The sequence below is a fragment of the Plecotus auritus genome (assembly GCF_963455305.1).
Source record: "Plecotus auritus genome assembly, chromosome: 1".
In the NCBI taxonomy this organism is placed as follows: Eukaryota; Metazoa; Chordata; class Mammalia; order Chiroptera; family Vespertilionidae; genus Plecotus; species Plecotus auritus.
In genome coordinates this window covers 198,019,610-198,041,084 of record NC_137770.1, presented here as the reverse complement: position 1 = coordinate 198,041,084, position 21,475 = coordinate 198,019,610, and the positions used below count along the sequence as shown (strand labels likewise).

Genomic DNA, 21,475 nt, shown 5'->3' with positions numbered 1-21,475 from the left:
TGGAGTAATCGGGAGCTTGTCTCCCTTCGGGTTGAAAAAATCAGTGCACCCAGTTGCCCGCTGCCAGCCGGATTTGCGGGCCTCTGTACCTCAGCTTTTTAGCGCTTGTGCACGTCTCAATGCTCTTTTCTCTTTCCTTCTAGTTGTAGAACTTCCATTCAGCCAGCTTTCCCATGGTTCTGGGTGATAGACGTTTTGTCTTTTAGTTGTAGTTTTGAAATTGTTGTGCGAGGCAGCAGTTTAGGTGTTTACCTATGCCGCCATCTTGGTTTCTCGGACAGTGAGATTTAGGAGCTGAGAAAGTTCCCTTCTTCAACCGAAACATCTCAGGGTGCTTTGGTTGCATGTGACACAGTGAAAGAGACTGATGAACTCAGCACTGGGACGTTCAGAGGCAGTGGTCTCAGAGTCCATTTGGTTTGGTAACTTGAAAGATGTCTTTACTCTTCCATGTCAGCTTCAAACTAAGGCTAGCTCCATGGTTCAGTGTTCATCTCCAGCTTCAAACTAAGGCTAGCTCCATGGTTCAGTGTTCATCTCCTCAATGCTGGCTGGCTGGCCCATGACCCACCCCTCTGATCTGGGAAATGTCACGTGCCAGATTGGCTGGGGCTTGATTTTCCTGAACCATCCCTGCGGCAGCAGAGGTGGGCTCACCCGGAGATGCAGGCACCAAGTGCACCACGAAGGAAGGGTGGAGCAGATATGGGGGCGCCAATCACATTGCCCACTGCTACATCTCCTGACAAGTGACTTCAAATTCCTGCATTGAGGATGAAAACTCCTGTAAGAGGGCTTCAAGCCTCTCATTCTGAAATTTGAGATAAAATTGAAATAGTAACAGTGAATTTACACTAAAATGTGTTGAAGGAATGAACTTTTTCTATTGCATAAACGTCAAGTGAGCTAAAAGGTAATTTTATTTTCCTATAATTGAATTAAATTAACTCATGACCCCCAATTTCTAGTTGGTAATAGAAAACTCAGTCTTTCAAATTCAAGAAAAATTCAATTAAAACCCAGCCTTTTTTTTGAAAAGTGCTTGTTATTATTTAATGAACCTTCCTCCATGTGACTTCACGTTCCCAGGACATAGTCCCCCAGCCCCTCCACACGCCCTTAATCTTTTCAGTTCTTCTGCTAACAGATTTGGCCTCCACCATGACAGTCTGCTCGGGGAGCTTTTCCTTCCCCAGAGCTGTGCTGTAGCCCTAGAGGAACAGAGAAAAGGGTTTATACTATACCACAGCACGTCCCAACTCCCCGGTGGGTATGAAGGAAGATGCCTGCCAACGCTCCCTGTCTAGGAGCCAGCTAGGACATGTTCCCAATCTGGGCACTACTGGGGGCACTGATCACCCTCGCTGGTGAATCAAGACCAGGATGTTCTCTCTGAAGACTCTAGCGCACAGGACAGGAGCTGTGTCGGGAGTGACTGCAGTCTCGGGAGCCCAGTCCTTCTTGAGAAAGTTCTTAGCCAGTTTAAGATTCTTCTCCTCCTCCCACTCTTTTTTTTTAATAACCAGGGGAAGATTTTGTCTTCAGGTATGGTGACATAGAATATGAGATCTTTAACTATCACACCCATACAAGCTTCAAATAAGCAGAACATGGAGCTGAGAGGACCAGATTAACAAATGACACTCATATGGAAAGCCCTTCTCACCTTCTGCATCTGCATCCTGCAGTTAGGGATGGTCACATGGGAGGCTGGGTACTGACTGGATGGTCTGTGCGAGGCAGCCTCTCAGTGGACTCCTAACCAACCTCTCAGTGGACTCAGATGCATAAAAAGGAGAAACTGCCAAGGAATATACTTGCTTTCCCAAATTGCCCTGGGATACAGTAAGTTACCCTGAGTGACTTGCAATTTTCTAGTACTGTTTTCAATTCATGGTTGGAAGTCCGAGGATGCCTTGTCCTTTGCCATTTTATGTAAGGGACTTGAGCATCTGTGATTTGGGTATCCCCAGGGAGTCCTGGATCCAATCTCCTGTGGGTACTGAGAGAAGACTGTAGTTACGTTTTAGAGGAGTCGTAAGTTGTACTGTGTGGAAGTTGATGACCCCAATCCCCATGTTGTTCAAGGGTCAACTGTATAATAATAGTTGTGCTGTTTGCTTGATTTTGCCGTGATTCCAACACCCTCCTACTCAGAACATGCATAGAGTAGAATCTTTTTACAATGTAGCCAATGAGATGGCAGGATTTCCATTAAAACATTAGTCAAATGGTGGCCTTAAGCTCTGAACACCCGATAAAGTGTGGGTTTGGCCTATGTCCCAACACCAGCATCATGGAGAGACTCAGTTATATTCACTCTTCCAATAAAGACAAATATAATTCATCCTGTGGAGAAGTTTGTGAGAATTTCACAACACCATGCAAATAATTTGTACACTACAGTAAAAAGTAGTGGTTAAGAACACAGTTTTTGTAAATCACAGTTTTGGGTTAAAATCTCAGTTCAGTCACTCTCTTAACCCCAGCAAGATACTTAACCCTGTCCATTCCTGAGCTTTCCCTCCAGTGTGCTGTGAATGGTGTACACACACGTGTGCCAAGAGATTGGTCCTCTCAGTCCTCAAGGAGGTGCTATGATGAGAAAATGATTTGAAAGATCATCATAATCTGATCTTCTGCATTTCTCAGCTATAACTGTGTTTTCCTCATGGGGCCGGTTTAGGGATTAAACGCAGATCTCTCAGTCCAGCACGTAGTAAGCAATAACCCAATGGCAGTGTGCTCTGTCCATACAGCCCTTGGGCAGCCATCCAATTTCACCAGCACTTGGAAAATGTCTCGAAGATAATTACCTCCCACTCCTTTGCAAAGAAAATTCTGAAAGAAAGCCCTGAGCAAGGCCATCAAACAAACAGTGCCTTTCCAGGGAGGCCAGTGATGCTGGCCATTGGAACCAACCCCGGTTCTCTCCGCCAGCTTGTTCTGTGAGGGCTGCCTTCTTTTACAGTAAGTAGCTGAAAAGTGTGAACACTTCAATCTCCTGTCCCACGGGGACAAAATAATGTCCTCGAACCTGAGAGCCTGGTGCAGTTCATTTCCAATACACAAGAAGAGTCAGGGCCAAGATGTGTTTTTCCTCAGAAAGCACGTCTTGATGAGCTATCGTTTTGTTTCATTTTACTTATGGACACCTTGTAATTGTTTACTTCACTATAAGCCTCTCATTCTGAAATTTGAGATAAAATTGAAATAGTAACAGTGAATTTACACTAAAATGTGTTGAGGGAGTGAACTTTTTCTAGTGCATAAATGTCAAGTGAGCTAAAAGGTAATTTTATTTTCCTATAATTGAATTAAATTAACTCATGACCCCCAATTTCTAGTTGGTAATAGAAAACTCAATCTTTCAAATTCAAGGTAAATTCAATTACTTCTGGCTTAAAACCCAGCCTTTTTTTGAAAAGTGCTCATTATTGTTTAACTAGAGGCCCGTTGCACGAAGATTTGTGCAATAGGCCTTCCTTCCCCTGGCTGCCAGCACCAGTTTTCCTCTGGCACTGATTTTCCTTTGCTCTGGCTGCCGCCTTCCGTCTTTGCTCCGGCCGGAGACTTTGCTTCAGCCAGCTGGAGTCTTCGCTCCAGCCGGAGCATTCAGTCTTCTCCTCTCCAGCCAGAGTGCTGCTCCTGTAGCTCCCACTGCCCCCTACCCTCCCTCTCATAGCAGGTGTCCTGCCCCGCCCGGCTGCTCTGTGCCTGCATATACAAATTAACCTGCCATCTTTGTTGGGTTAATTTGTATACTCACTCCTGATTGGCTGGTGGGCGTCTTGGAGGTATGGTCAATTTGCATATTTCTCTTTTATTAGTGTAGATAAACCTTCCTCCATGTGACTTCACATTACTGTAGGGACATGTATATTAGGGTCAGAGAGGTGGTAAGAGTGACTATAAAAAGCAGAATCATAGTTAAATCATAAATTGAAATGGACACTTACAATACCTATGGGAGGCTTAGTGATTTCCCAGAGAAACCCAAAGACAGGTGTCACTGGAGTCAGCAGCCACTGTTCTCATCACTCTGAAGCCTGTTTCCAGGTTGTTCTTACTAGGCTCTCCGGGGGTAGATGCGTGTGGGCAGAAGACAGAGGTGAAGAGTCTCTGGGTATCATCTTTGAGAACACTGTTGTGGAAAAGCCAAGAATGAGCTCACAACTAGTGCAGAGTGTTTAAAAGCGATGCACCCTGCAAATGTTTTGTATTTAAAAAACAGTGATAAACATAAAACTACTACCCTCTCTTCTTGACCCCATCAGCTGGCTGAATGTGAAAAATAACCACATATTACATTCACTTAATTTTTAAAAAAATCTTTATTGTTGAAAGTATTACAAATGTCCCCTAATCACTTAATATTTTTTTAAGAGGAGTTCGCACACAATCTGGAAAGCTGTCAACTAAGTGGAAATTCAGGGAGTCTTGCTTTAGCCAAGTTTTATTTTTGTAACTGCCGAATGAAGTCCTGTGTCTGGGGTAGTGTCTTAGAGCACAGATGGGAATCTGGAGACTGGGTTTTCATGTCTGCTTTGCAGCTATTTAGTCTATGACCCTAGGCAGAACAAATAACTTCTTGCATAAGTTTCCACCTGCGAAATTATCTATATAATAGAGGCCCGGTGCACAGATTCATGTACCAGTGGGGTTCCTCAACCTGGCCTGCACCCTCTCGCAATCTGGGACCCCTTGGGGGATGTCGGACTGCTGGTTTTGGCCTGATCCCCGCAGGCCAGGCTGAGGGACCCCACCGGTGCACGAATGCATGCACCGGGCCTCTAGTTACTTATAAAGTTAAAGTGTCTATGAGTGAAATTCAGAGACCCAGAGGTCCAATAAATGAGACTATTGATGGAAATACGTGCCCCAATGTGTGGTATGCAACAGGTGCACTGGATGGTGGCCTCTGGTGTGTATGTGTAGAGCACAGAGTCCTAGGACTTCAGAGCTAGGTGGAGCCTCAGAGGTTATTCTATCTCCTTTATTTGTCTTTGTTTGTCTGCACTGTGATCCATTGTGATTGATTTTACAGATTAAACTCTCATAAAACAATCTTATTTCCTGCATTTCCAGGCTATTGGGGTGGGTGTTACCCTCATTGGAGCTCCCAAGTTCAAACATATGTGATTACTGTGGTCACTTATAACAAGGCAGAGAAATTGTTTGTTTAGTTGTCTGTTTCCTGTTGATGGAGAATTCCTTGACATCCAGGGCCTCTCCATTTTTGAGCTCTATATCCCCAGGACCTAGCACAATGTCTGAAGCAAAACAGAGGCTCAAAAAGTGTTCATTGTGGTCACTGTCAATTAAAACATAAAAAATGTTGTAGCCCAGTCCAATTGAATTTAGACTTATTTGGAGAATAGTAAGTTAGCAGAAGAGTGGTTTCCTCATGGAGCCTAGACCTTGATGGGACACCAAAGGGCAGCACTTGTCACTGTTACCTGGTACTGCAGGGGTGGTCAGCGTCATTAGCCTGCAGTTTCTCATAGTGGTCACAAGAGAAGCACAATCTCTGACAGGCTCTGCCTGTTGTCCTGGGTCTTTGTGGCCTCGAGGCCAGTCCTGACTTCTCCTCAAGGAGGCTACCCCTGCAGTCTACCCTTCTCAGTCTCCCTAGTCAACTGGCTTCTGGTGGGGTCGGCCAATGTGAGGTGGATGGAGGGTGGGAGGAAGACAAAGCCAGTGTACTTCTCTTACCTATTCATCTCAGGGACTGTCTGTGACAGTGGTTGTGTCTTCCCACAACACCAGATTCTGCCTACAATGGCCGCACCAGACAGACCCCTGGGTGTGGGAGTGTCAGTGGCTTTTTGCCGTGGCTTGAGAATTCATCCACTACCTACATGACTAAGTCCCTGTGTTACATTTCTTCTGTTTTCAATACTTAGAGCAATTTCTGTCTAATATAATGTTAAGACACTGTTCAGGCTCTGGAAACTGTATGATTCAGATCCTGCCTCTAATGTTTATTAGCTGTATGACCGGAAACAAGTGGGGTTTTATTTGTTTGTGAGTTTGTTCTTGTAACCTCATTATGTCTCAATGTCCTCATTGTTCAAATGTGAATAATAACAGTAGCTACATCATAGTGTTATGTGAAGATTAAATGACTTAATAGATATAAAGCATTTAATACAGTGCCTAGCTCACAACAAGCCCTAAAAACTATTAGCTATTATCATGATTACTAGTGGCCCGGTGCATGAAATTCATGCACGGGGGGGGGGGGGGGGGGGGGGGGAGGTGTCCCTCAGCCCAGCCTGCACCCTCTCCAATCTGGGACCCCTTAAAGGATGTCCTACTGCCAGTTTACAGGGATCAGGCCTAAATCGGCAGTTGGACATCCCTCTCACAATCTGGGACTGCTGGCTCCTAACCGCTCACCTGCCTGCCTGCCTGATTGCCCTAACCACTCTGCCTGCCGGCCTGCTCACCCCCAACTGCCCCCTGCCACCAGCCTGATCACCCCCAACTGCCCCCTGTGCCAGTGTGCTTGCCCCCAACTGACCCCCTGCCAGCTTGCTCACCCCCAACTGCCCCCCTGCTGGCCTGATCACCCCAAACTGCCCCCCTATTGTCCTGATCACCCCAACTGACCCCCACTGATGGTCTGCTTGCCCCCAACTGGCCCCCCTGCTGGTCTTCTCACCCCCAACTGCCCCCCCCCCCCGCTGGCCTGATCACCTCCAGTGCCCCCCCCCCCCCCCCACCAGCCTGATCACCCATAACTGCCGTCCCATCCTGGCCTGATCACCCACAACTGCCCTCCCCTCTTGTCCTCTAACCACCTCTACCTCAGCCCTGCCACCATGGCTTTGTCCAGAAGAATGTCCGGAAGGTCTCCTGGAAGGTCTCCCAGTCTGATTAGCATATTACCCTTTATTAGCATAGATAGAGGACTGATGCATGGGTGGGGGCCGGCTGGTTTGCCCTGAAGAGTGTCCCGGATCAGGGTGAGGGTTCCCTTGGGGCATGGGACAGCCTGGACGAGGGGCCTGTGATGGTTTGCAGGCTGGCCACACCCCCATGGGGTGAGGGTCCCCGCTGTGGGTGTGTGGCCAGCCTGGGTGAGGGGCTGAGGGCTATTTTCAGGCTGGCCACACCCCCTTCAGAGTCGGGGGTCCTGCTGGGGTGCCTGCCCAGCCTGGGTGAGGGCCGTTTTCAGGCTGGCCAAGCCCCCCAGCGGGGACTCTCACCCCATGGGGGTGTGGCCAGCCTGGGTAAGGGGCTAAGGGCCATTTTCAGGCTGGCCACGCCCCCCGGTGACCCACGCTCCCAGCCCCTTGAGCGGAGGCCGGGGCGGGCTGGAAGCTTGGCTTCCTCCATCTCTGGGGGCAACCAAGCCTCCTGCTCACTCCAGCTCTATGGCCACTTCCATCTTTGTTTAATTTGCATACTCACTCCTGATTGGCTGGTGGGTGTAGCGGAGTGATGGTCAATTTGCATGTTTCTCTTTTATTAGTGTAGATTGTTGCTTGAACAGTGAGGGAAGTATAGGTGTTCAGCTCCTAATACAATACCTGGCGCACAGTAGATGCTCAACAGATTGGCCGAGTCAATGAATGAATCAGCTAAATAGATAAACAAATACATGAGTTTACCAAGCAAATGATGAGGGATGGGAAGAAGGGCATTCCAGACACTGGGCAAAGCATGGTGGTTGGACACCACAAGTCTGATTGGTTTGAATATATGTGTTCATCTCTGATGAGTGTGATTCATGTGAAGGTTTCCCCTCTGAACTCACCTCTGGCTGCAGGGACCAAGTCAAGCTTCCAGCCTGCAGAGTTAAACTGTCTCCTTCCCCTTTCCAAAGGTTCTTCTTTTCAAAGTCAATAAAAAACCTTCAAGGTAGGCAGTCCTGAGAGGGATGTGGTGGGGAGAGTAAGACTGCCATGCCAGATTTAGTGATAAAAATACTAGACCTTGAATTAAATTTGAATTTCAGATAAATAAATAATGTCCAGACATTAAGACAATTATTTTAAAGTCTGTGCCATGCACACCCAGCTCATCACCCATTAGCATTTTTTTCTAAATGGAGAGATTAGCCTTTAATATGACACAGACTCCACTGAACTTGTTTCATTTTCCTCCTTGGGGACCATGGAAAAGATTTACTCTCTGGCTCAAGTTTTACAAAACTCAAGAGCCCTTCTAGCAACTGGCCAAGAGCTTCCCAGGTAATACCCCTTCCCTCCAGAGCTCCTGGTCCTGCCTGGGCCCAGTGCTTACTCTAATCTGAACACAGACAGCATTTCCTGTTTCTAATTCATGTTCGATACCTAAATATGTTACTTGCATTGCTAGTTATCTTCTTTATAGGCCTTGCAATTCTGACTAGATTGCAAGGGGGTAAAAACCAAATGTTGTTGTATCTTCTGAGCCCAGCACAGAGCAGGTGCTCAGTACATTGGTTTATTTATAAACCAGTGAAATGAACATTTCCATTGGATGTTGCCAGCCACCGGTAAATGTGTTGATTATGGACTTTGTGCTTAAACTGAGCCTCAATTCCAATTCCTCCCCATATTTTATATTGGACTTTGGGCCAAGTTTGCTCACATTTCTTCGTTTGTAAAATACACATAATACTAATTGACCTCTCAGGATTGTTATTCAGATTATGTTGATTAACTTTAGACTACTTAGCAACTGGGAAACATTTCTGACTGGAAGTTACAGTTATACTGGAGGCCATGAATAGCACTTAAGGGGCTGTACAATAATATCCTGACTACCATTCCATTTCCAAACTTCAACTGTAGGAAGTAGAAACCAGACTTGGTAGGATATTTTAAATTAGCTATTTTATTGAGCTGATTTAATATTTATAGAAAGCCAGCTTTCAATAGAAACCAACCTCTCACTGCTGGTTCAGGGTCATTTAATGAATAACCCGTCACCATAAAATAAGTGGGGAGAGGTTGGCCGGGAGGCAGGCTGCAAACAATTCCATATGAGTCACTTGGTTATCGCTTCCCCCCCACTTCCATCTCCCTCCTTACAACACAGAGTTTTTGACCGATTGAAGTTAGTTGGGGCAAGGATTCCAGACAGGGAAAAGCAAATACATAAGTCAGAGGTCAGGGGAGAAGAATAAACCAGAGCTGGGGCAGAAATGCCAAAGCTGATAATGGAAAGATAATGGATGTAGGGGTAGGTTTCAGCAGCATCAAAACGGGCAGCCAGACACTCTGTGCGTTCTCAGGCATCTGCTCAAGGCCCAGGGGTACAACTCGTTTTAAAAGAAGGTCTATGGAGCATGGGTTTCTAAATATTTGGGCCACCCATCATGGAGTTTTGGGAAATAGTACTGCTGAGTAAAGCAATTAATAAATTGTTTTTCTTTCATTTCTTTCACTGGCAGGACCTTCTGTTTATGTCTCCTTAGTAGCAACTGAAAGGAGTAAATTTGCCGACAAGCATCTGTGTGCAGTGGGCCACTTGATGGAGTTTTTATCATGCAAAAATGATCCCAGATGATTTAGTTGAAAAATTGCCAGGAATCTCTGGAACCTCATTAAACCTCCATTGAATACACAGAAGTTTCCTTTTAGGGTAGAGTCAGGGTGAATAACTTATAAAAATAAGCTGAATTGATTACTTTTGTAAATATTTGAATTTTGTAATAAGCATCCATTCCTAGCTTGCTCTCAGCAGCTAACTAGGAAGCTGGAAATCGGTGATGCGATGGGCCAAGGATAGACTTTTGAGGTTAGATTTTTTTATTGGACACATAGCTCCACTGTTTACTAGAGATTTATTAGTGATCATGGCTTACTCCTTCCATGTCTGGGTTATCCCATTTGTAAAATGTATACATAACCATCCTACAGGTTGTGCCAAAGAATAAGGTAACTAGTTCAGCCTTGGGCAAACTACGGCCCGTTGGCCGGATCCAGCTGTTCTATTCGGTTCTCTTTCTCTCCCCTCCGCTCCTTTACTTTGAATTTATATTAGTTCACACAAACACTCCATCCATGCTTTTGTTCCGGCCCTCCGGTCCAGTTTAAGAACCCATTGTGGCCCTCGAGTCAAAAAGTTTGCCCACCCCTGAACTAGACCCTGGCCTTCAGAGAGCTTCAGAGTTTATATATAATTTTTCTTTTCTCTCTTTTATTTCAACCTCCCTCCAGTCCTGCCCCAGCAATTTTTTAAATTGAAACAGCCATTGCTAAACATAAATAATACAGGAGACCTGCAGGTAGAAAGGTGTTCCAAACAACAACAACAAAACCACTAAAAGTTAAGACCATGCTGATGTGCACTTGAACAGTTCAGGGAGTCTCAGGGAGGCCAGGTGCAAAGCAGAGTGACCCCAAGGGAGAGTGACAGAAGAAAAGATCAAGGCGATACAAAGGGGAGACGGTGTGATTGTGTAGGGTCTTGAAGGTCATTAAGAGGACTTGAGCTTTTACTCTAAGTGGGTTGGGAAGCCATTTGATTGTTCTAAGCTGAGGAGTGATGTGTTTGACTTATTTTAGTTTTAAAAGGCTGCTGTGCCAAAATACATTATGGGATGTGTATTAAAATCATCATATTATACACCTTAAACTGACATATGTTAGATGTCAATATCTCAATAAAGCTGGAAAAAGAAGGAAAGAAAATACATTATGGGGTAGGGGTGTGGAGTGAGCAGAAGTGGCACATGGGTAAAAGTGGGGACGCCGGTTAGGATCCCACTAGAAAATCCAGGCAGGAAATGTGGCAGGTCAGAACAGGTCAGTAGCAGTGTAGGTGGTGAGAGGTAATCAGATCGTGAATATATTTTGAAGGTAACAATTTAGGCTTTGCTGATGGATTCAATGTGGTGAAGGCTAATATATATGGTTTTGAGGGAGAGAGGTGACTAAAATATTCTAATGGTCATTATGGTAGCAGTTGTACAACTCTGTGAACTCGTTAAAATCATTGAATTGTACACTTTAAAATGATGAGTTTTATGGCATGTGAATTATATCTCAATAAAGCCGTTACTAGAGAAAACCAAAAAACAAGATGGTGGTCAGAGACTTGGGTGCTTGCAATTGGAAGCATGGAAGCTTTGCACGTTGGTAATGTTAAGAGCTAAGGTCTGACCATGGAAGCGAGTACCTGCGATGGCTTGGAGGAGGGAGTCAAGGAAGACAGAGGCCCGAAAACTGGAGGATCATCCGCGAGGTTATGGGCATTAAGTATGCTGGCAGGAGTAATGCTGGTGAAGGTCTGGCTTGAGCTGGGGGTAAAAGTCTTCAGGGAATGAGGAGTGACCTGAGAGTTCACAGATGACTATAGCAAGGAAGCGTCATAGCAGGTGGGAGTCTGTTAGCAGAGCTGCGTGGGTTAGAGAGATTGTTCTGGAATGTGGGTGTTTTGAAGGACTTCAAATGTCCTTAGGAATGAGGGACCTACTGTATTTTCTCTTCATTCATTTATTCACTCACATACACATATTTATTCTTTCTCTGGCACCATTATCTACTCACTTGACCATCTCTGCGGATGCAGCCAAGTGTGGTAGAGCTGTGTCTTGGGAAAGCTGCAGTGTCCCAGCTGCCTACTGGGGATCTCCTTTCAATGAGTTTCCCCACTAGTAGAGCACTAAACCGGCCCACATGTAACCTTTCCGTGGTCACGCTCATTGTTCTGGCCATCTCTGGTGTTTAGGTTGCACTAACACAGTGAATGGTTTGTTGTTGTTTTTTGTGAAGGGATGCTTTATAGTTGGGTGGGAGGATGTGTGATGTGCTTTGGCTTGGGACAGATCTGGATTTGGATTTTGGTTCTGCTCTTTATAATTTTGTGACTTCAAGCAAAGTAATCTTATGAGTCTATTTTGTTGTAGACAAAATACCTACCTCATTAGTGTCAGTGAGAATTAAATGATATTATGAGTGTCCAGATTTTAAGAGCTAGTAGGCACACCAGACATGCTCTTTTCTCTCTCCCTCTATTTTTTCTCCCTTTGCTTTTATGCTGAGACTGCTTCTACTGTTTCATTTCTAGCTTTCAGCAGTTCCATGTCTGGCTTCTAATGAGAAGCCTTCCTCTTGGGATGGTTAAAATTATCAAGCGGACTTCCAGATTGTCATAGAATCACTCTATAGTTTAGAGTACTATATTATGCTTCTCAAAGTGTTTCATAAAATTTCTCTGATCTTAATCTATGAAATAACCTGTAAGGCATATAAAAGAGGTATTAGTATTCCTAATTTATGGAAGAGAATATAAGGTACTGAGTGTAACTAACATTTACTGAGTAGTTACTAAATGGCATTTTTCTAAACACTTTGCAGGCATTAACTTAATCCTCACAATAATCCTATGTAGGGGGTTATTATCCTTATCTCACAGAAAGGGAAAAACAGGCACAGAGAGGTCAAATAACTTATTGAAGGTCACATATCTTCTAAGCGTGGGGCCAGGATTTGAATCCAGACAGTTTCATTCCCAAGCTTAACCACCATATGGCTCAGATAGAATGAAAATAAACAAATCATTGTTCAGAACCCTTGAGTGAAGAAATCCTTTTGCAGGTTACTGCTCAGGTAAATTTTTGGCCTCCGGAATGTCATGCATTGAAATGTTGGTAGTTCACAGTGAACTAATAGAACACAATTGTTATCTTGTCCAGGAGGGGAGCCTGTGTGAGTTTTCTTACCCAGTTTCTTTCTAGCTCAGCCTCTGCTGAGATTCTTTTGCATAGACACCAAAGGGAGTCCCTCTAGCAATGAGAATAGCCACCCTTGTCATATTATAGTTCTGCTTGTTGGGAGCCAAAGCTTTTCCAGTATCACAAACCTAAAACTTTGGAAAACTTTATGAAACAAATACAATTGACCCTTGAACAGTGTGGTCATTAGGGATGCTGACCCCACACAGTGGAAAATCCACATATAAGTTTTAACTCCCCCAAAGCATAAATTGTCCTTTAGTACTCGTGAGCAATTGGTTCAGGACCCCCGTGCATACCAAAATCCACAGATTTGCAAGTCCTCTATATAAAACTAGAGGCCCGGTGCACGTGATTTGTGCACTCAGTGACGGGGCTGGGGTGGGGGTGGGGGGCCCTCAGCTCAGCCTGCACCCTTTAGCAGTGCAGGCCTAAGCTGTAGTCGGACATCCTTAGCGCTGCCATGGAGGCAGGAGAGGCTCCCGCCACCACCACTGCACATATCAGCCATCAGCCTGGCTTCTGGCTGAGCGGTGCTCCCCCTGTGGGAGAGCACTGACCACCAGGGGGCAGCTCCTGTGTTGAGCGTCTGCCCCCGGTGGTCAGTGCACATCATAGCAACCGGTCGTTCCGCCATTTGGTCAATTTGCGTATTACCCTTTTATTATATTGGATGGTGTAGATTAATGCATTCTGTTGGTCCTTTGCATTCCTGTACACCCAACTGCACATCCAAAACAGCACAGGTGCCTGGGCCAGTGTGGCTCAGTGGTTGAGCATCAACTCATGCACCAGGAGGTCACTGTTTGGATTCCAGGTCAAGGCACATGCCCGAGTTGCGAGCTTGATCCCCAGTAGGTGATCAGGAGGCAGCTGATCCATGTTTGTCTCTCACCCATGTTTCTTTCTCTCTCCCTCTTCTTTTCTCTTTCTGAAATAAATAAAAACATATTTTTAAGAAAACAGCACAGGTATTTATTTTCTAACTAAGCATGTTTCCTTTTTGCTTTTGCCACCAAGAAGCTGAGATCAAAACTGCTCTCCACTCCACTCTTATAATCTGCAAACAATTGTCCTAGAAAAAAATCAGCCTAATGAAATCCACTTTAAAACAAGGACCAAAACATGATTTTAGATTACACGTCATTGAGAAACAAAACAAACGACTATGAAAATAAGTTTATTCAACCTTAAGTTTATAAAAAATGTAAGTGGCAATTGCAATCATGTGCTAATCCTCAGAATGAAGAATTAGTTACATTGACTTTTTATCTTAATTTTTTCACATAATTTTAAGATAGCTTAATGTTTTATCCTTTATATGCAAGTCGGCTACACAATTGATTTGCATTTTATTTTATATCCTACCTCTTTTGAAAGATAGGTAAGTTAACTACGCAGTTGATTTGCATGGCATTTGCTTTTTGTGTTGGTTATTTGCAACCCCACATCCGGAGACTGACAAAGGCTTTGTTGCAGTAACAGGAGACAGGGCTGGTACCAAGCTGCAAGGGCTGTTTGAGTGAGGCCTTATGTAAAGCTGGTCTCCTCACTCGTGAGTATTTTTGAATTATGAAGATTATGCCTCCCTATGAAACCTTGTAACTGTGGAGACCTGGATAATAAAAATCCCCGCGTATGGAATACATTTCTTGCAGTGAATCTTATCCTTGGCTTTTATTTTATTACTTTCCCCTTTTTGTTCAGATTCCCTCAACTATTTATTCTTTGTATTTACAAGGAGCTGCCTTAAATCTTTTGTAAAATATATGTATGAATATGGACTACTCAACTTTTTAATCACCCCAAACTTGTTCTTCGGTTTTGTTTTTAAAGATTTTTTGAAATTGATTTTTTAGAGAGGGAGAGAGAGAAACATCAATGTGAGAGTGAAACATCGATTGGCTGCATCCTGTACAGGCTGCACCAGGGACCTTGCCATCCCAGCATGTGCCCTGACTGGGAATGGAACCAGCAACCTTTTGGTGCATGGGACAACATTCACCCTACTGAGCCACACCAGCCAGGGCCCAAACTTGTTCTGTTTTGTTTTAATCAATCATCTTGGGGGAACCAGGGTCTGTGAACTTTCCTTCCAGCAGTGAGGAAGGTCGAGTGGCTGCTGTGGCCTCAGTGAAGCTTAATGTTTACCCTACATTTGAGATCAGGTCCTGCCTCCCCATTAGCAGTAAATGTGTGGGCATGTCTCGGTTTTCTGGGGCTGCAGCTCATATGGATGGTCCATAGGGTCGCTGGGTAACTTCCTGCCCTGAGACCACTCTCTGAAATAAAAACTTCCCTCCAAAGGAGAGACTGTCTCCTATTTCACATATAAATCAAGTTAACTCCTGTTTTGACCTCATCTCTTCCTAGCAAATGTCTTCCCCTTGGCCTCTGCAGTAGCTAACACATGTATTCTTGTGATGTAAAGTCAGAAAAGTATTGAACTTATTCAAGGAAACTGCAAAACCCTACAATTCATGAAACACAGCTCTATGGAGCCCTTGCTATGCGTAAGGAAGCTTCTGTGCACTCGTTCATATGATCCTCACTCCAATTCTGTGTGGTTAGCCCTCTTGTTCCCCGAGTTAGGCTAAGGAAATGGGTGTTCACAGGGGAGGCATAGTTTGCCCAGGATCCCCCGGCATTGGCATGAGAGTCACACCCGTGCTGGTCTGATGCCTGAGCTCCCAGTTTTCACACACCACACTGCCTCCACCTCTGTTCTTGTGCCTGCCATCCACATTATGAATCTTGGAAATAAATTGTCTCCTATTTAGAAAATAATAAAAGAAACGGGTTATATCATTTTTAACAGTAAGTGTTGTCTATGTATTCCAATTTAAAATAAAACTAAGGAATTTTCCCTGCTGGTTATTTTAAGTGTGAGAACATACGTTTCCATCCCTAGCACTGTCTCATCATACTGCACAGGAACAATGGTGCCCATGTTTTATAGAGGAGAGACTCATCTGGGGCCCTGCAGAGGAAAAGGGTCAGAATCGGGATGAGAGCCCAGGACTCCTGACTCCTAAGCCAGTGTTCTTTCATCTACTGCAACACAATCATTTCTGCCCCGAAAAAGACATTTTCAACAGCATAGTGAGGTGAGAAGCAGGTGGGGAGAGGGGGACATTACATGTGTACCTCATATCGCTCTGAGCAACCCATGGCAATGTTTCTGTTCCGTTTGACGTCCAGCAGTTAGTCCTGGGTTCCCAAAATGCTTATAACTTCACAGGATCTGAGAGCCAGATATAGTTCCTGGGAGGGACTTGTATTTATTCTACTCGATTGTGTTGTCCCCACTTTACGTACAGTTTAAGACAAGAATGCCCAGGCTGTGAGAAATGAAAACCCCCAGTGAATAAAGAGCAACACTTAAAAGCTTTGTCTGAGAGATTCTTAATATATTTACCTACTTATCTTTTTCTCTTTCTGTATTTTGCTTATTGCTTTAATACAGTTTTTGCACTTTGGGAGAACACATTTCTCCTCAGGTCACCAACTGCACAAAACAGCACACAAATTGCACATTCGTTGCATTGACGGTGAGGTATTGAATTACTCCTTCCCCACACTCCTCCCTGTCATCATCTAGGAATGAAAGGAGGCAGGAAAGGAGGGGAGGGTCATTCATGAGTTTAGACGTTCGAGTGCAGGTGAGATTCAGTTGTGGTGGACTTCTGCAGGGTGAGTCACATTTTAATCAAAGCTCCGGATGGAATTGCACAGAAATGGAAGTCGTTGTGTGTTCAGTTTTCCGTTGCAAGGCCAACCCCTGACTTGATGGCAGTGTGCGCCAACTCTTTTTCTCGTGTGTACGCTGTGAGTTCTGTTGAACTGGGGCACATATAATACCTTCAGAATGCATAGTATCTCTGAAAGAGAAGAGTCAGAACACAAAAGTATTGGGTGTCAGGTTTCTGGGGCGCTCAAAGGATTAGGCAGACAAGTGAAGAAGTGATCATTTGGTGACAGAGTTCCATGGGAGTCTCTGAGGCAGCAAGCTGGAGAGTGTGGGCTCTGAAGTCAGTCTTAAATTCCAGGCTGAGCTCTGTTGTTTTACTGATTTTGCAACCTTGAGCAAGTCATGGGCCTCCTGTGAGCTTGGTGTTCATGCTTACATAAAAAGATTATAACATCTTTGAGACTTTTAAGATAATGCAAAAAAGTTATGGGAGCACAGAGGGCACTCAACAACTGGTAGCAAGCATGATGAGGAGATTAGGGAGAAAGAAAATGAAATCCCGAGGGAACAGCATGTATGAAGACTGAGACGGGAGCGCGTCTGGAATACCCACATACAGGGAGGACTTTGGTTTCTACTCTGAGTGTGATGAGTAGGGTCATGCAGAGAGGTGTGACCTGATCTCCTTGAAGTTGGAACAGGTCACTAGGTTGCTGCCAATGATATGCTTGTGATCGTGGTAATGCTGCAGCTGATGACATAAAATGGGAACAGGCCTGGAACGGCAGCAGGTGAAGGCATTTGAGTTTGGAGGGCACAAACCCTGGAGAAGCAGAACATAGGACCAGCCCCCAAATGGCAGCTTCACTCTTCCTCCTCTGGATTGGATTAGAAGGATTAAGAGAGAGGACAAGGATCTGGGCCTGGCCTCCTGCCCCTCCAACACCACATCCAGCTGCTGACATGGACACACATGGAGACACACACACACACACACACACACACACACACACACACACACCTTTGTGCCTCTACTTACTTTGAATGTATTTCTATCATAGCGTATATCACTCAGTACTGTTTTTATTTCTTTTAAATCAACTTCTCCAGATTTGTTGCAGGCACTATAGTAGGTGCTAAATTTACAGCAATATAAAAGACTGTGAATGATTCAAATATCAACCCCTCACGTGGTCATCAAAGCAAAATCAATTTAATCTTATAGCTGTGGATACATTCAGGATTTGAGAAGGGAAAAGCAAGCTAATTTTCCAGGTGTATATTCATCTAGTTTATTGGCTTAGGGATTTCCCACCCAGTTGTACCTGGTGTATTATCTGAAGTCATTTAAACTGTTGACAATCACATTCTTGGAATAAGTAAATTCTACACAGGTGAAATTGGACAAACAATGCCAGTGACCTCTTTAGCTGCTGAAGTATTGGTCCAAAGGTTTAAAATAATAAGCTTCATTTTTCACTGAGTCTGTTGACAGACAATATCAGCAGGGCTTGGAGTTAGAAGTATAATCCTCTTTGATGAATAGTTCCAGAAAACGATTGTTAAACCTTTTGTAAATATCTTTAAAGTCATAATAATGATTTTAGATAGATTGTGTGAATCATTGACATCAACTAAAAATTTATGTACTTAGTTAGTCTTAGTACACTGAAGTTGATTTTGTTACCAGTGCATCAGCAAAAGCACCTCGACATCTCAATTTATCACTGACGATAATAAATAGAGACAACAACAAGGATTAAGGTAATTCCCAGCCTTGCTTTAGCCAATCGCTTCAACTTTCTTGGCAAGCAAGTTTAGTACCTGAGTGGTCAACAAAGAATTATCCACTGACACTGATGCTATCAACTAGAGGCAGTGACAGGGCCAGCAAGGGAGCAGGGGGAAGAGGGGGAGGGACGTGGTTTCCTAAGTGTCCACAAACTGGCACAGCAGCCTTTAACCTGGTGAATTAAGATTTTAGACTCAAAAATAAGGTAAGAAGAACTCAACTTCTAAGGAATGAAAGAGTTGCCTTGAGTGGACTTTGGGATTTGAAGATGTAAAGGGCTGAGGGTCATCAGCACCTAAGATAGTGGCTTCTGGATGGAAACCAAGACCATTCATTCCTTCAACTAATGTTCCTGAGCATTCACTGTGGGCAGGCAGGGTGGAGGGTGTGGGAACAGGAGGCCAAGGCCTGCTTGCTTGAAGCTTACCCTGCAAGTGGGTTCTGGTCTCTGTGGAGTCCAGGCAGTGCCCAGGGCAGCTAACTTGTGGTTTGTTCCTCTCTCTGAGCAGATTGAAGAAGGGGGCAAAGCGGATTTGGTGAGCTCCAAACTGCGGGCTGGGGACGAGGTGGTGCACATCAATGAGGTCGTGCTGAGCAGCTCCAGAAGGGAGGCCGTTTCCCTGGTGAAAGGATCCTATAAGACCCTCCGGCTGGTGGTCCGCAGGTAGGTGGGCTGGTGCTCACTGTGCTTCCTACACAGTCCCCAGCCTGCCCCATGGCTGGTAGCTGGCTCTTTAAACCTCACCTTGGGGATCATTATGCCTCTGCCCCATTTTTCCTCTTTTCCTTGCCCATTTTATGGCATGTGAGAAGGAAGTTGGGTGAAGACGTTAAAACACTGGCTTCTCCAGCAGATATCGGCTTGGCAGAGTTCTTCCTCACTGTACTTCCAAATTTCTGGGCTTGATGAAAAGTGACCCTGATCCCAGGTGTGGTGAGAACTAGATGAAGCATTGTCTCATTGTGGGACCAGAGAAAGCAGTTGGCTTGGAGCATTAGGCGACATTCCAATCCATCACCTACACCACAGTGGTCACCAAAACAAGCAAATTCCTTCTTTTGTTTGCTTTGTTATTCTGGTTGTGATAGGGTGGTTCCTTTGTTGGAAAAGGTTTGGGTTGTGATTGGTTTTAATGCCTGAAAGTAAGAAGTTTCCTACTCCCAGAAAACCAATTCCCTCTTGGTGGAGAGAATTAGTTAAAGGAAGGGGGAAAGCGTTAATTTTTTTTAATCACTATTACTCACCAAGTACTTCTCGAGGTGTTTAACATATGTTAGCTCATTTAACCTGCACCAGAACCCAATGAGACAGCTATCACTGCCCCTATTTTATAGGTAAGAGGTAACTAGGTCACTGAAGGTACCAGAACAGATTGATAGGTGGAAGAGTCAGAAAAGAGTCTAGATGTCCTGGTTCCACTTTACCTGCATTACCTTGACCTGCTAAGCCCTAGGCCTACACATTTTACTTTTTAAAAAATATGTATTTTTATTGATTTCAGAGAGGAAGAGAGAGAGAGAGAAACATCAATGATGAGAGAGAATCATTGATCAGCTGCCTTCTGAACGCCCCCTACTAGGGATCGAGCCCACAACCCAGGCAAGTGCCCTGAACTCCTGGTTCATAGGTCGATGTTCAACCACTGAGTTGCACCGACCAGGCACATTTTACTTTTAAAAAAGGATTTCTTCATTAATCAGATTTTGGCTGCCTCACTTACCAACTAAATATTATAACATCTGAGAATGTTCAAGTTGCCTGGAACTTCAGGGTCATTAAACCAAGCCACACCATTTTTCAGTGTGAAAAGTTAGCTGGTCTTCTCATCACGCCACAGATAGTCTCTTATAGGATCCTTCACTCCTGCATCCATTCATTCCTCAGATTTGACTGAGTGAGCCCTCACATAGGAGAGCGGCAGCTCCTCGCAGCCACAAAAAACAGCCATGGGTGCAGTCTTACCATGTCCCCAGGTTCAAGTGACTGTCAATGTGCTGGGCTATTTGTTTTCTCTTCAGAGTCATCTAACTGGTTGTTTCTCTGGTGGCCAGTGATACAGAGTGGCTCAGAGGATGGGTGCCGGAGTCGGATCAGTCTGGGGTCAGATTCCAGGGCTGTCCTTCTCATTGTGCAGATTACTTAACCTCATTGGAGATTCAGTTTTCTCATCTTTAACATGGTAACAACAGATGCTACTGAAGTTGTTTACTACATTATTATTGGCCAACTCCATGCCCATTCCTTGTGGCTCAAGATTTGAGTAAAGCAAGCAGTCATCCCATACATGATGACTGAGTTCAAACAGATGGGCAGGAAGGCTCAGAACGGTGGGCCCATTCCGTGAGTCCAGAGAGTGCTGAAGGTTTTGAACTCAATTTGGCATTGGAACCCAAAGCCCAGCTTTAGAACACTGACATTTATCTGTTGAGGATTGGCAGAGGAATCCACACTCCCGATGTGTTTTGACGGGACTCTGGTGATAGATTAACCTCGGAAGAGGGCCACCCTGTTTCCTGCTGTGAAAAGGAGTCACGCTGGCTCTGGTTATGCCTTCTAGTAGGTGGTGACATGAGATTTGTGTTACTTCTTTTCACAGAACAGGAGACAGTCCCGGCCTCGTCATTTATAAATTGTGTGACCTTGAGCCTCCCTTGCCTCAATTTCTTAATTTATAAAATGGAAATAATTTCTGCCTCAACAGGGCATTATGAGATTTAATGAATAAAGTATAAGTACATAGTAGCTGTTCAGTATTTAATCATTATTAGTTATTCAAGAACCCCTATCCCTTCCTTCGGTGAATTTACCACCATTAAGCGGCTGGTCCCAGCCTAACAGATACAGAACTGGACATGACAGTGCCCAGGAGCTCATGGAATTTAGGAATGTTCACTCACATTGACCAAATTCACAGGAAATTGAAGGATATACACCAGAATGTCAATGCATTGACTCATTTTGAAAAAGACAACTCTAAGTGGAATAAGTATCAGTATACTTTATCTGCACAGGAAAGCTCGCTAGGAAGTCGGACCATAAATGCATGGTGATCTCAGACTCAGCGCCCATGTGCTGGCATCTGCTCTGCCAGACAGATGGCCTATCTCCCCACTAGGGATGTGTCTGCCAAGCTCCCCAGCTGCTCACTCTGACGAGTCAGGGCCCCTCTGGACTGCAGGGATCATGCTGCTAAGGGCTCCTCTCCAATCTCATTTCTTCTCTGCTTGTCCACTCCAAATCCCCTTTCTGACTGACACATTCTTTCTTTAGATATGTTAATATGATCGATAAGGTTACTGAAGAGTCCTTGCACTC

The 21,475-nt window shown here is 44.6% G+C and overlaps 1 protein-coding gene across 1 annotated transcript in view; it reads left to right on the top strand.

Annotated features, from left to right (window-relative positions):
- SHROOM3 (shroom family member 3) overlaps nt 1-21,475 on the top strand; it is a gene marked incomplete at its 5' end in the record, with an annotated part of 299,535 nt that overhangs the window by 78,912 nt on the left and 199,148 nt on the right. The window contains one exon of the mRNA XM_080675496.1: nt 18,669-18,823. Coding sequence (XP_080531622.1) covers nt 18,669-18,823 — 155 coding nt within the window. The remainder of the gene's footprint in view (nt 1-18,668; nt 18,824-21,475) is intronic.